The sequence below is a fragment of the Propithecus coquereli genome, unplaced genomic scaffold (assembly GCF_000956105.1).
Source record: "Propithecus coquereli isolate 6110/MARCELLA unplaced genomic scaffold, Pcoq_1.0 Scaffold170, whole genome shotgun sequence".
NCBI classification, from domain to species: domain Eukaryota; kingdom Metazoa; phylum Chordata; class Mammalia; order Primates; family Indriidae; genus Propithecus; species Propithecus coquereli.
In genome coordinates this window covers 5,271,901-5,287,334 of record NW_012141636.1, presented here as the reverse complement: position 1 = coordinate 5,287,334, position 15,434 = coordinate 5,271,901, and the positions used below count along the sequence as shown (strand labels likewise).

Genomic DNA, 15,434 nt, shown 5'->3' with positions numbered 1-15,434 from the left:
CACTCACAACATGGAAAATAAAATCCACACCTCACAAGTTTGTGGCAAGGAGCAACGGCGGAAAAAAGCTCTTTGGAAACTCTAAAGCGCTGTACAAATAAGTGTTGTAACAGACAATAACACAGGAGCCCCTCAGTTTCCAGTCCCCGGAGTCGGGTCGTTGTCGCTCCTGTCTCCACCCCCTGCTAGGCCGCGGAGTGGGAAGGAGGATTAACCCCTAGGGGAGGAGTTCCGCCCTCGGCCCCCGCCCCGCCGCCGCCTCTCCCTCGCGCCCGCACTTGCGCGCCCGGGTCTCTCTGCTGCGCCCAGCGCGGGCTGCGCTTCCCCGTCGGGCACTGCACGGCGGGCCGGCGGCCAGGATGCAGGTCCCGCATAAGGAGCACCTGTACAAGCTGCTGGTGATCGGCGACCTGGGCGTGGGTAAGACCAGCATCATCAAGCGCTACGTGCACCAGAACTTCTCCTCGCACTACCGGGCCACCATCGGCGTGGACTTCGCGCTCAAGGTGCTCCACTGGGATCCGGAGACAGTGGTGCGCCTGCAGCTCTGGGACATCGCAGGTGAGTGCCGGGGATGGGGTCCAACCGGGGGGAGTCCCAGGGCAGCGGCTTGTGGCCAAGCGTGAGATCCAGATCACCAGGTTGTGAGGCAAGAGACTTTTCCTGGTGGTTTGGAAACTCAGTTTCAAAGAAAAACAAGTTTCTTGCTCTAGCTGAAACTTCAAGTGCATTTCCTGGCGCTTTGGGGGCTATTGCTTTAGCTCCCCACCCCGAACCTTCCGCTGGGATCTCTCCGCCTAGAGCAGGCCTCCCTGGGGAACCAGAGGGAGATTGTCTACAACTGCATTATGTTCTGACTCCAGCTCATTTTCTGGGCGCGGGCAGTCCTGCCAGTGTCACGCAGCTCGTAGTGTCACGCACGTCCTTATGTGCCGGAGCCCACTGAGGGGAAGTCCCTAGCTGGCTTAACAGCAGAAACTGGGAGAGTCCCAGGCTGGCTGGAGTTTGCCCATGCCTGTTTTCAATCACTCGCTTTATTCCAAATTTCACCACCTTCAGCCTTCCGCCCTTCAATAAAGGGAGTTTGAGGTTTTTTGCTTTAAGGAAGCCAAGGACTTTTCTGTGTATATATCGGGGCAAAGTGTTTTTTTTCTCTCTCTCTCTCTTTCTCTGGCTTTATGTCTTCTACCAAAAGGAGGATGTGTATATATCTTAAGGCCACTTTTGTGTAAGGGCCTATGATAGCCATAAGATTTCTTGATTTGGCCCTAAAGTTTTCATTGAGAGATCTGGAAAATGAGTATTTATTTACTTACTTACTTACAATGGTTGAAAACAGAATTTAACTCTCAGAGTTTTTACCAGAAGTTAGGCCCAGTCAAAAGTGAGGGTGCAAAGTGTCTACTCCAAGAATGAATCCTGGGCTAAGGCTGTTCCCAACCTGAGTATGTCCAATCCCTCACTACATATTTTGGCTCTGCCACCAACTAACCTGCTCAGTGGCTTTGGACAAGTCCCTTCAGCTCAATTGCATCCCTGTTAATTGGAAAGGGCTTGGACAATGAAGTCTCAGGAACCTTCCTGCTTAGAAGTTTTAAGGTCCTCTGATTCTCCATGGACCACTTTAAACAGTCTCTCTTCATCTCTGACTGTTTTATGGTCTGTGGCACCAGGAACCTTTCTTTCTAAGTGCTGGACCCAAACTAGCCACTTCCTTTTCAGGAAATTGGTTCATTTCAGCGGGTGCATTTGATTGGAAACATTTTATCAAGGCTTGAAACCAGAACAAATGTGGAAAATTTTTGAAAGGGCATTTCTGGTCTGGGGACTCTAGTACCTCTTTAATCATGATCTGCCAGATCTTATGATACAACTCTCGGCATGTGGCAGATTCACGCACGTGGAATCATCTTCAGCAGCTCTAGTAGCACAGGGGTTATCAGAGACTAGAAGTTGTTATCGGCCACTGTCTGATTGCGCTTTTCATCTAAAAAAATTCCCTATTAGTCTATGCACTTTGTTGTTGTATGTTATAGTGCCTGAAAACTCTACTGGCTGCATAAAATTCTCCAGGACTCAGATTTAGAAATAGCTTACTGTTAAAAAGGGGATGTCGCTGTAATTTGGACTTTTGTGTCCAGTCTAAGCAACAGTGTGACATCAGGCATGTTATATGTCTGTAGGTCTCGGTTTCCTCACCTAAGCAGGGGAGACAGAAGGGGATACTCATTAATAGTCCAAATTCCAGAGTCGAACTACCTCTGTCTGAATCCCTATTTTACTCCACGTGTAGTAGGCGATCTAAGGTAAGTTCTCTTACCTCCTTGTTTTAGTTTCCGTATCTGTAAACAGAGAGAATGCTTTCTTCCAAGAACAAGAGATGAGAAATGAGCAACAAACAATGCTAGCTAAAGGCGATCGTGCCTACTAGCTGGGGGATCTGAAAGCATTATTATTGTATTAGCTGCCATTTTTTGAGCCTGTATAAATGGTAGGCAAGGAAGACATGATATACAAGTGCTGATTAAAGTCCCAATAAATTGTGATTCCTGTATTACACATATATTTTGTCCCCAAATACCTATCGTCATTTTCAGCTTTACCCATTTTACAACATAACTGCCAGGAGCAATTTAACTCCCAATCTTGCAAATGCTTCCTGAGCCATGATTCTGGACTGAGGTTGCCATGGAGGCTATAGTCACAGAAGTCTGTGTAAATGAGAAATCTAACGAGTCGTGGGAAGTCATTTCTACTGATACACAGTAGGTCGGGGGTGGTGTTCTGTTCAGCATCTCAGCAGGGGAGCTTCTTTTTCCCAGAGCTCTAATGCTCCGTGGAAACCTGTCTTTGGCAGCCTCCAGCCCAAAGGTGAATGATGCGAATTTACAGAGGTTTTTCTTTTTATAGATTAATCAGGAAAAAGGAAAACAAAAAAAGTTTATACTTGGGACTCCCCTTCCTTACTACTCTGTAAATCCAGATACTATAATTGTTCCGTTTGCACTTTCAAAGAGAGCTATATAGTTTTGTCTAGAACTCTTTTTTTTTCAAGACAGAGTCTTTCTCTGTCACCCTGGGCTAGAGTGCCATGGTGTCAGCTTAGCTCACAGCAACCTCAAACTCTTGGGTTCAAGTGATCCTTCTGCCTCAGCCTCCTGAGTAGCTGGTACTACAGGCCCATGCCACCATGTCTGGCTGATTTTTCTATTTTTTTTTTTTTTTCTTGGTAGAGACAGGGTCTTACTCTTGCTCAGGTTGGTCTTGAACTCCTGACCTCAAGCCATCCTCCCACCTTGGCATCCCAGAGTGCTATGATTACAGGCGTGAGACACCACGCCTGGCCTGTCTAGAACTCTTGAAGTGCTTTGAAACTCCGCTGCAGGCATTGGGAGAGTTATAGAAATAGTAGCTAACATTTCTTAAGCATTTATTCTTATGATTGTCCAGACATATTTTCTGTTGAATTTCCAAGTAAAATAGCTGGTTAGGTGTTAGTGCTGGAATTTAAAATTTGCCCGTTAAATCCAGCACCCAGGTTTTTAACAGCTTTGCTCTAGTTGCCACAATTTAAAAATAGAGTACTTCAGACATAGTCAAAATATACTCTAAATAATATATATTCCAAAAATATAATATTGGACATTGGGCAAGCCATGAAATCTTGCTGGATCTCAGTTGTCCCATCTATAAAATGGTGATTATCTTATTTTCCAGCACTATTACGTAGTTACTTCTTACAGTCTCAGTCAGCAAGATGTTATCACTGTGCCCAGGGTATGGGTAGCATACGGTAGTTTATTACAACTTCTTTATTTACTAGCTTTGTGACTTGTGCCAGTTACTTAGCCTCTATGTCTTGGTCTTCTGTCTGTAAAATGGGTATAATAATACCTACATCTTAAGATCGTTATAAGAATTAAATGAGGTAATTCATGCAAAGCTGTACCTGACACATAATAAATTTTAAATAGTTACTAGCTGTTTTTCCTGTTGGTGGTTGTAATTGTTATTATTAAAAACTTCTCTCATGTGCGTTTTCCTACTTGATCTTCCCAGCATCACTGAGGGTGTAGACTGAGCAGATGATGTTAAACCCACTTTGTATTAGAGAAGATGTTAAACCCACTTTATACGAGAGAAAATCAAGAATCAGAGAGGTAAGGGACTTGCCTAAGGTCACAAGTTGCAGAAGAGGACAGGAACAGTAGGTCTGTTTAACTTCAGTCTATATGTATAGCCTGTTGGTCATCAGAAAGTATGACTCTAGAATTAAAAAATGTAGTAGAAAATAAATTAGGCTGGCAGATTATTTAGAGAGCACTTCTTCACCATGTAAAAGTTTTACTGCAGGGCTCTGTTAAATAATAAATGCCTCTAACTACTTAAAACAAGATCACCTTATGACAAAAATATTTCCATACAGGACACATCTGTACTCACTTTCCCCACCTAAGCCATGTGACAAAGAAGCACAGGAGTACATTAACTATCCCAGAGGCACAGTAACAGGGTGAAGGCAGCTGGACCCAGAGTCAGGAGTCCTTGGGCTAGCTGACTCTTCACAGCAGGGGCTGTAACACTCACTTGGGTCACAGTCCTATCTTGTTCTGAGTTTGTACAGTGCTTTCAGGTTGTGAAATTCACCCGAAGAAAGGGTTTGGACTTGACTATCTCTTCAGTACCTATTTCTAAAGGAGTGAAATTCTCCAAGGAGTTTAATAAGAAGGGTATTAAATGTCAAGGTAATAGATCTAGGAATGTAGAAGGAGCTAAATTTGGCAACTATGTGTCAAGCAAAAAAAAAAAAAAAGAACATATCAAGTCTAGACCATACTCTGCTGGGCTGCTGTGCAGTTTATTGCCTTGTTTCTAGCCTGGCTAATTATAGGTTTTCTAAATGCCATGTGAAATAAACTGCTATACGCTTACAGGTAAATAATGTGTACATGGAGCAAAAATGGGGAACTTTCAAGGTAGGGCAAGGGATATGTGGAGAGAGAATCTCAGGGGTTCTTGCAAAGCAGCTGTTAGAGTCTGCATCTGTCACAGACACAGGGGCCGTAGGCCTGTAGGACATGATCCATCATCCGGGTTTTAGAGGGCCAGTTCTGACAAGAAAGCGAATAGCAGCTTGAGCAAGGAAAGCTAAGTCATCTGAGAGAGGGCCAGAATGGGAAGGAAGAGCTCTGTATGTGTGGTTGGTTTCTCCAGAAATGTATATGTAAAGTGCCTGGTATGTGATAGGCACTGTGCAAGGTGAGGGGGACACAAAGAAGGATAAATAATTGAGAAAGACAATCAAGTCTGACAATCAGTCGTGACCGCAGTTTAGTGGGCGTGATAACACAAAAGTAAATCACTGTAATAATGAGTAAAGAGTCTTGATAGAGGTAACTTCAAAATACGCTTGTGATGCAGAGGGAATCTTGCCCACCCCACATTCTTCTACTCTCTAAGACTAAACCCGAGGAGGCTGGGCAAAGCCTCTGAGCTAGTGTGATATTTCCTGGGCTCTTACCTAACACCAGTTATTTTCTGTGAGTGACTTCAGGGCCACTCAACTTGAGACAGAATTTCGTCCTCTGACTCTAATTCTGTCTCCTTTTTTTGAGGATCTCATGCATTCTCAGGGCTTTAAACTCTACACAGATGACTCCAGAACTGTGCCTGTGGCCTTCTCATGAGCTTCAGACTTACAATTCCATCTTCCTGCAGAACATCCCCTTTATGATATCTCACATACACTGCGAGATCAACACGTCTCTAACAAAGTTTTCATTAAAACCAGGATTGCTTTTTTTTGCCGATTCATAAAGTAATACATGCTCAATGTAGCACAATTGGAAAATGTAAAAGAAAAATAAGACAATATATGTAACCTAAACATTTGTACCCCCGTAATATGCTAAAATAAAAAAAAAGAAAAACAACAACAAAGAAGGAATAAACCCAGAATACATTCTCAATTGCCACACTTAATGATTAGTATTGTAGTAAATGATACTATTTATAAGTCTAAACTAGACATCTTCCCCCACTCCCTGGACTTCCTAGTTTGTGGTAATTGTACTACCCTTCCCCCAGTCACTTGGACTTGAAACCCCTACCATCTTTCTCCTCCTTGACCCTCACATGTCATCAGTCTCCAAGTGAGATGGTGAATATGCTTCTTCCCACCACCACTTGCCTAGACCAGGGACCACACTGTTGCCACATGCTTGTTCTGAAATCATAGTCGCTTGGCCAGCTCTAATCTCCTCCTCCTTTAGTTCTCATGTACACTGAAGCCAAATTTATCTTCCCAGAACATCATGTTGGTGGCTTCCCATTGCCTGTGGATTATATACACTGTGATAAGAACAATGAAGGGGACAGGGATCCGGTGTTAGGGGGCTGATGACTAGAAAGAGAATGGACCCAAGTCACAGAGCTGCTGAGGGAGGACTTCGCAGAGTCCTCTTCAGGAAGAAGGAAACGGAGCCCTTGAGGCCTGGGCAGGTCAGAGGGAAACCCAGGGGTCTGTCTCATTGCAGTCATCTTGTCAGCAACATAGAAACCCTCATTGAAGACTGAAGTGCTGCTTAATTTGCTTTTATTTTATTTTATTTTATTGCATTTTATTTTAAAAGTATTTTAAAAATTTGAATATTTGAGAGGTGTAAGATCTTGCCTGGGAAAATTTATTCATTCACTTAATAAGGAGAGGGATTCAGGGGTGATTGAAAAGAATTAATCTTTGCTCTTATGGACTGTTAGATTTTGATGGGGCATAAAGATATTTCAAAATTATCATGGATGAATTATTTAATCACTGTTTTGATAAGTGCTCTCTCTGTAGGGGAAGTATCAAGTGCTAAAAGAAAGTCACCTAGGGGACTTAACCTTGCCCTAACATGGAGATGCAAAGACATAGTGAGGACTTCTGGTAATCTGACCTAACCAGAGATTACGATGTGTGAGGAAGGCGGTGGTGAGAGGGAAGCAGCGGGCAAATTAGGAAAGGATGGATATGCTAAACTGAACGTTGGAGTAGTGGTAGTGAAAATTCCTTATACTTATCACTTTACCAAAACAATATTTGCAATTTAAACACCATAATAATTCTGGCAAATAAATCTTCTTCCAGTTTTATGGGTGAGGAAGCTGGGCTGTGCATAAGTAGAACACGATACCTGGTACATAATTGTTGCTCGGTAAAAGTGGTTTGGTGCTAAGCAGTCACTGGGGTTGATACTAGAGTCATTGCTCACCTGATACATTTTTTAGAATAGGTGTCTTGAGTCATGCCTAGAACCCTTTCTCTCCTTCTTCTGGTGATTCACTTCAGGGAATCCTTCAAAGCTTTCATATCATTGAGAACCCTTTTTATTTCTTTCACTTTCTTTCATTCTGGGATGGACATTCACAGAGAGATATGGTGACTCTGTTGCTCCTGGGGTGGGAACCAGGTTTATTCTAGTGAAGAAAGATTCTCATCTTGTAGGTTGTTGCGCCAGAGTGGTCTCCTTCAACTTGGCAAAGTCAAGTCTGAGACTCTATCCTGGGCTTCCAAATTATTGAGCTTTTCTGACTTTTTCAGCTGCTCGGGAATTTGGTTAAGAAGTTAAATGATCTTAAATTACTCCTTGAAAATAACTCAGGTTTTAACTTCCACCATTCTCCCCTCCCTTTGGTTGCCCACTCTCAGGCAAATCCTGTTTCTTTCATTAATACCTTGAGAAGTAACTATCTCATTCCTTTTTTCAATAGTCGTGTCATCTGCACAACTCATCTGAGCTAGTGTGGCAGCCCCCTTGTTCCCTCCTCTCCTCCAGCTTCTCTGCCTATCAGTTTGTGATCCCTAGTGCCAATATTCCTCAGCCAGTGTCTTCCTCCAGTTTGGCATTCTCCAGCTCGGCATTCTTCAGTGGACCAGCATCACTTTCAGAATTAAAGGCTGAACTTTTTAGCATGAAATTCAAGGCTTTGCATGATCAGGCCTCGGTCACTCATTCCAGTCTCATCTCTCACACCTGTGATTCTTGACCATTCCAGGTGTGTGACAGTGGCCCTAGTTTACCTACCTTCCCCTTTATGCTGTAGCTCACACAGTTGCCTCTGGCTAAAAGCACTTTCCTCTTTGCTTAGATAACTCCTATGGGTCCTTCCTCACTCTATCCATGTCACCTCCTCTAGAAAATCTGTTGACTCCATGTGATTATGGGAAACACTGTTTCTCTGCTCCGCATAATATTCTATGCTTACCTTACCCCAGATTAGAAATCCTCTACCACTCCACCAGAATGTCTTTTCCCCCTAACTGTATCCCTAGATCCTGACACATAGTACTAGACATGTAGTAGGTGTTAAATAAAAAGTTTTTCAGTCAACTGTTACAACATTGCCTTAATTCTAAGATGTATCATTGATATAAAAAATTTTCCATCAAACAAAAATTACCCAATTGTATTCATGATTGAAAGACTTTATAATTTTACAAACATTAACATATAAACAATGCATACATTTTAGAATCGAGAAAGATGGTAACCACATTTCTTAAGGTGGCATTCTATATTTTCTCAACTATAAAAACTTGTGAGTAGCCTTAAATACCATTCTTAAAAGCTGTGCTCCTTCATTTAACAAAGTTTGCATAATTTGGAGTGAAATATCCTTAATTTGGAGGTCACATGGCAAAACTATATTTTCTTTATGATTTTTGGATACATTATATAAAGTAATAACCTCTCAAAAGGTAGTTTTATGGAGTTAACATCTTGAGTACTCGTCAGAAGAACCACACCAGTGAGGAAGCTTGATCTGGAAGGGAGGTGGCATTAGTTTCTCAGGCCACATAGCTTGTTAATGGTAGAACTATTAATAGAACCAGAACACAGGATTCCCTGGCTTATTACTGATAAGGTTTACAAAATTAAAAACTTATTTTTTGACACCAAATGTTTTTCAATGCTGTCTTAAGCACCGAGGTATAAAGATAATTGAATCCTTGCTATCCCTAGTTCGGGGCCGTGTTTTACTGCCTCTGTGCCTTTGCGCCTGCTCTTCCGGCTCATGTGCCCTTCTCTTTATTTCCTTGTATCCAAATCCTACCTGATGCTTAAGGCCCATCTGAAAGGGCAACTCCTCTACAAAGGCTTCCCTGATTCTCTCCTGTCAGTAGTAGCTTCTTCCTCCCTCGAATCCCATGCAGCTTTTCTCTCCCTCCCTTGTAGCTCTTCTCCCATGAACTTTCTATTAGAATTATTTTGTTCCTGTCCACATATCCTTCATGATTTTTAGCAGACTCTGCCACAAGTTACTTGTTCCATAATTTAATGAAATGATTGTAGAGTCAGCAAAGAAGTGGAGAAGGAGAAAATGCCAAGAAGGAGGACGAACCAAGCAAGGACAGTCTTTTGGAAGCAAGAGGTAGAGAATTTTAAGAAAAGGATAGTCAAGTTTCAAATGTTTTCTTACTTTTTGCTCTGAGTCTCTACATTTTTCTAGTTCATGTTATTCTGATGAATTTTTTAACCTTTGTTCTTCACCATTTATATTCGGATTTAACTTTTAATTAGTTTATCAGCCTTGCATAAAACTGCCCTCTGAAGAAGAGTGATGAAAAAGTTAGTTAGCTTCTTGTGTATCTTCTCAGTCTAATGCAGACAAAGAAAATGCGTATAGTGTGGGGAAACAAACAAATTTCAATATCACCTATAGAATGAGGTTTTAAAAAAATTGACTTAAATTTGTGATTTAAATTATTTGTTGGGAGGACTCTTTCCTCTAAAATATAATGTGCTATTAATAGCCATCATTTATGAAATGTCAGGCATAGTGCTATGCATTTATTAATGTATGCATTATTTCATTTACTGCTCACAACGAGCTTATCTGGTAGACACTTTTATTAACCCCTTTTTAAAGATGATAGAACTGTATTAGGCTGTAAACAGATAAATAAGCAGAAAAACACATACAACTTTTTCAAAGGCTCAAAGGCAGTTAGGTGTAGTGCTGGGAAACGCCCCAAGATTTGTCTAGCTACAGATCCTATTTTCTAACCACTCCATTCTACTATTTCCTAATATATGATAAACAATGCAGAATTTTTCATATTTGGATTATTTAAATTGAATTTAGAAAATGCAAGTTATATATTTAAAGGAGTAATTTATTAATTTTTGAGCCTTTACACTTGAGATAGATCTAAGAATTGAATGAGTGGAATTCCTTGCACACATCATTACTGACACCATATGGTTGGTTTGGCTTAATAACAACCATCTTTGTATACTATTTTTAGGCAGCAAAACCAGTTTCTGGGGGACACAAGTCTCTAGTTTAAGATTCAAAGCTAAGAATAGCTGTGATGCTTTTTGGTATCAGAATAAAAACAAAGATTTATATGGTGGTAGAGGGATCTGTGTGCATGTATTGTGTGGGGGATGTGTGTGTGTGTGTTTTAAATTTAAAGAAAAAATGGACTAGGCTTTAGAGGCTACAGCACAAGTTCTCAAACTTCCTGTGTTTAGCACATCATATCCTTAGTCTCAAAGTAATTTTTTCATCATGCCTAAGTCCAAAAGAAATACTGAACAATTCTGTCCATTAAATAGTTACACCAAACAACTTAATAAGTATCATGTTCTAACAACTTGATAGCCATAAGTAAAAAGTAGAACACATACATTAGAAGAAAATTATTTTTATTTTGTGTTTAATAACTACAACTTACTATAGGCACGTGTGTGCCTTTGGCCATGGGCCTCTCAAATCTTTGAGTCAGAGTGAACACTACCCCCCTCATTTCCTATTTCACATTGATTTTCACATGATTTTTCCTTTTTATCACAGAAACTTCCAAAAACCTAAAAAGGAATGTAGTGTTAGAACTGTGAACCGCCTCAAGCTACTAGTTCCTCAGGTATCTGATTGATCTTGGTACTACTGTGCTTGCCTTGAAATACCCTGTTGTACCACTGTGACTTCACTCTGGCACCCCAGAGCACCTTGGCGTACATTTTGGGGGTTACAGCTCTGGAGGAATCTGGAAATTCCTGAAGAGTGAAATGTTTAGATTACAGGATCTCTTGTGCGTTATTTACAAAAGTATCTTTAAAGGCTACTTAGAGGGATTGTCTCAAATGTTAAGTAATTTAAAGATAACTTTTTATTTAATTCATTTGAGCTTACAATTCAGTGGAGGTATTTTCAGGCTGTTTATTTAATCACAAACATGAGATGCTGATCCTTCTATCTTGATCAGTGGTGGGGAACCTTTTCATGTTGGGAGGCTGCATTAATTTAACTGTAATCAAGTAAGGCTGCATTTATGGAAACTTCAATTAGATATACTGAAAAATGTATATTATTTTGTAAAAATCTAACTACTATGTACTTAATGATTTTAAAAAATTAAAACTAGTTGTTAATTTTAAGTTAACTAACCTTTTAATGACTTTGTCATGTCTGCTTTTTGTTGGAAAGCATTTGAATATTTGGTTGCAGCCTGGAGGTCCACAGCTTCAATTGATCCTCTAGGTGGGTATCAGTCATCTGTGACCTTAAGGGTGTCTTGATTTGGGGTAGGTAGAGGAATGTAGATTCACAGCAATAAGTGTTTGAAAAGCAAGAAAGCATTTTTCGGGCATGTTGCTGCATTTTTCCATATTTCAATTGAAACTTTCTTAGCATCAAACAATGACTTTAAACTGTCATCTACTGAGAGCTCAATCAATTCCATCTACAGTTCTTTAGGTGCCTTGGTGATATCAACTAGGTGAGGCTGAAATGCTAATTAGAGTGTGATGTCGTGATTCTCAAACTCAGTGAACCTTTCATTGTATTCTGTAATTAATATGTCTATAATGGTTGTGTATTCTTTAAATGGTTCACATATATCATCCTGCTTTTCAATGACCTTTGCTAACTGGGAAAAATGTTCATCTAAAATTTCCTTTTGAAGAAGAAGTGTTTTGAAAAAAAATAGCTTTTTTTGAAATGCTTGGATTTTTTTGGTCACATGTCATATATGCACTTACTTTTACCTTGCAAAGAAATATTCAAGTCATTTTGATTTGACATGATATCACACAGACATGCTGCATCCCTACAGAAATCTTCTTTCAATAATTCACATTGCTCATTCTGTTCTTCATAAAATTTAACTATCTGTTCTCACAGAGATAAGGTTTTGGCTAACACCTGTTCCCGTGATAGCCCACACACTTTACAATGACAAGGCAAATCCCCACTGAATACCTCCTCGTTCAGTTTTAGCATGTTACGAAACCGGATGATGCTGTGTTGCATTTGCAGGAAAAAAATTAACATACTTACAACTTGTTGCAAAGTGTCACTTAAAATAGTAGCTTTAGCACAGAGATTTTGCTGATGCAAGATACAAAGAAAAGAAAGGAGAGCATCTGGATCTGTTAATACTTTTTTATTTGTGCAATAAACCATTCATGTTTTCCTGTCATGGAAGGTTGCATAGTCTGTACATACACTCACTCAATTTACGGAATTCAGTCCAACTTCACAACATTTATCTTGAAAGTTGTTGAAGGTATCTGTTCCCCATGTTCTGTTCATAAGAGTGCCCAAAGCGAGTAACTCTTCTTAGCAAAGAAAATCTTCTGTTATGACCTGAATGAAGTATAAAACCTGCGCCGAGTCAGTAGTATGAGTTGATTCATCCAAAGCGATTGGATGATTTATATTTTCCTTTGAAGTATTGCATGAAGTTGTTCTGTTAAGTTGAAGGCTAATTCATGCCCCCAATCAGTTATGGTTTTCCTTGAAAGAGGCAGTTCTTTGTACTTTGAAACGTTATTGGGGTTTAAGCATCCTACAACTTCGACAATGCATTCTTTCACAATTTTTACGTCAATGAATGGCTTCCCTTTTTTCCTGATTATATAAGCTACTTTATAAGTTGCTTCAGTGGCATTATTTCCAAGTCTTATCACTGCTTGAAAGAATTGCCTTTGCTTTTGATTCTCGTCTTTTAATTTCTGCAATACAACTTTTCATGCCTCTCCCTCTCATTTAAAATATTTGTGGTGCTTATGAGTGTTACAATGCAGATGAACATTGAATTTCATTAATGTTGATATTGCAGCATCACAAAGCAAGCAAATGACCTTATCTTTAGTAGAAACAAGATAATATTGCAATTCCCAATCCTCATTAAAAAATCTGTTTTCTTCCTTTGGTGTTCTCTTGGTCTTCTTTGACATCATGGGCTATTAAGCAGACAGAATTAAAAAATAGTGTTGAGCTGTGCAACTATGCACAAATTCCACTTCAAACAGAAATACAGTGCACCGTTGTCAAAAGCTGAAAACAGACTTTCGTACTTGACCCCCATAAACTCTCGCCAACTATCCTCATGCGGTAGTGGTGCCAGTCAGGCGGGGAAGTTAGAACTCAATCATGAGTGTAGCAGCTGTCAGTTTAGCCCTTATGGGGTACTAGTATTCTAATTGTGCCAGCCAATCTGGGGGGATTATGTCATTGAAACTTATTTTATTCTTTGGTATTTTAAATACATTCATTTTAAAAATAAAATTATGAAAGACAAACAAAAATGTATTAATAAAATAAAAGAATTTATTCTGTAAAATTTGGATTCAGTCAAAAGGCCACTTTTAAAGACCTAGAAGGCCACATGTTCCCCACCTCTGATCTTGATTCATGCCAACCTCTCATCTGTGACTTGGTTTCATTCCTTCCCTTTCTCCACTGTTAGGCCTTACATTGCTATGTGATCTTGTTTCTCCATCCAAATGAATTACTAATATGTCACTTCATCTGGTAGCATTGTACCCCAGTCTAAAAAAATTTTAACAAAATATCCGCTGAGCTACTGTACCACCAGTCATTTTCACACATAAACACACACACACACACACACACACACACACATATATAGTGTCATTTTCACTATATATATAGCCTTAAATTTAAATGTAAATTCAGAATTTAATGAGAATTTTTTGAAATTTATTTTAAAAGTAGATTACTATGAACCTTACTATAAACCTTTCCTTCTCTAAGGATATCATTTATGAACACCTAAAAAAACCAATATTTACTGTTCATGTCATCTTTATCTCTTGTATATTTTGGCTTAATTCAATATGCTTCATCTACTTGTTAAATAGAGGCAAAATTTGCCTATAAGAGATGACAACCAGAAGTAAGATGAAATGTGAGCCATTGTTTATAGGGGAACTAAAGAAATTCCCAAAAGAGCTTGGGTGGTTTTGAATTGTGGACAGATGTTTTACAAAGAGGATCATAAGAATGAGCAGGAGTTCAGTAGACATAGAAAGTAAACAAGTTGGTTCAAAGATCTTATTTTATTCAGTTTACTCCTTTCTGTGCTGGGGTTTCCTCTTGCAAATAAGAAATCAATATTAATTGTTACTTCATTATGTAAAGAGTGCTTGTATTACCAGGTGCATTTTATTCTGGAAGTCCATCGTGAGCACAGACTGAGATTCTCTGAGAGTGCATATGCTGTGGAGGAACAGGGTGCAGTAACAGAGTAATTCAACGGTGGGCTCCAGGAATCTACAGTGTAATCTAGGACAGAGGCCGCAGAGGTTTGCAGCGCATAGAAAGCAGTACAAGGCAGGGCCTAATTAAACGGCCAAGGCAGAAAAGTCTCTAAGAAGGTGGAGCTTGGGTGCAGCCTTGAGGAATGGGTAGGATTCGGTTAGGTGGAGAATAAGGGAGAGTATGTTTCAGTGTGTGTGGGGGTTAATTGAATGAGAGTGAATGAAGGCAAGAAATAGGACTTAGTGGTGCCTAGCATGTCATAGTATGAGGGTATGGCCTCAAAAATCCCCTAGGAGGACAGAAGGTAAGGTAAATGAACTTTTTTTTCTACTTGGCAAACACTTTTTCATCATTCAAGAGCCTTTCTGAAAATTCTGTTCCCAAGTTTGGACCACCCAAGCTATTGTTCCCTTTTTTCCTAGGAAATAAGAAAAAAACTTCCTCACAACCCTGACTCCCATTTCCCCCGCTCCCCCACAAACTATGGACAGCTATGTGGATGTACTAGAACAAGCAAAAGTGTGTTAGAGTATTTTGATGCAAAGACACAAACGGATCCTCAGTAAATGTTAACAAGAGCCTTAATGTTCTCACTTATTTGTGGGAGCTAAGCTATGGGTGCACAGGGGCTTACAGCGAGTGTGGTACAATGGACATTGGAGACTCAGAAGCAGGGAGGATGGAAGGGAAACGAAGGAAGAAAAACTAACTATCAGTCGCAATGTACACTCTTTGGGTGATGGGTATGCTAAAAACCCAGGCATCACCACTATACAATTCATCCGTGTGCCCCAAATCCACCTATACCCCTAAATCTATCAAAATAAAAGAAGAACCTTACAATAAAAGAAATCGATCAATAGCAATGTTTCTTTTAA

General features: G+C 40.0%; 1 protein-coding gene across 1 annotated transcript in view; it reads left to right on the top strand.

The window, feature by feature from the left end:
- The first annotated feature begins 284 nt into the window (after positions 1–284).
- RAB38 (RAB38, member RAS oncogene family) overlaps positions 285–15,434 on the top strand; it is a 63,050-nt gene continuing 47,900 nt past the window's right edge. Inside the window, exon 1 of the mRNA XM_012641789.1 lies at positions 285–561. Within this exon, the coding sequence (XP_012497243.1) occupies positions 360–561 (202 nt within the window). The 5' untranslated portion in view covers positions 285–359. The remainder of the gene's footprint in view (positions 562–15,434) is intronic.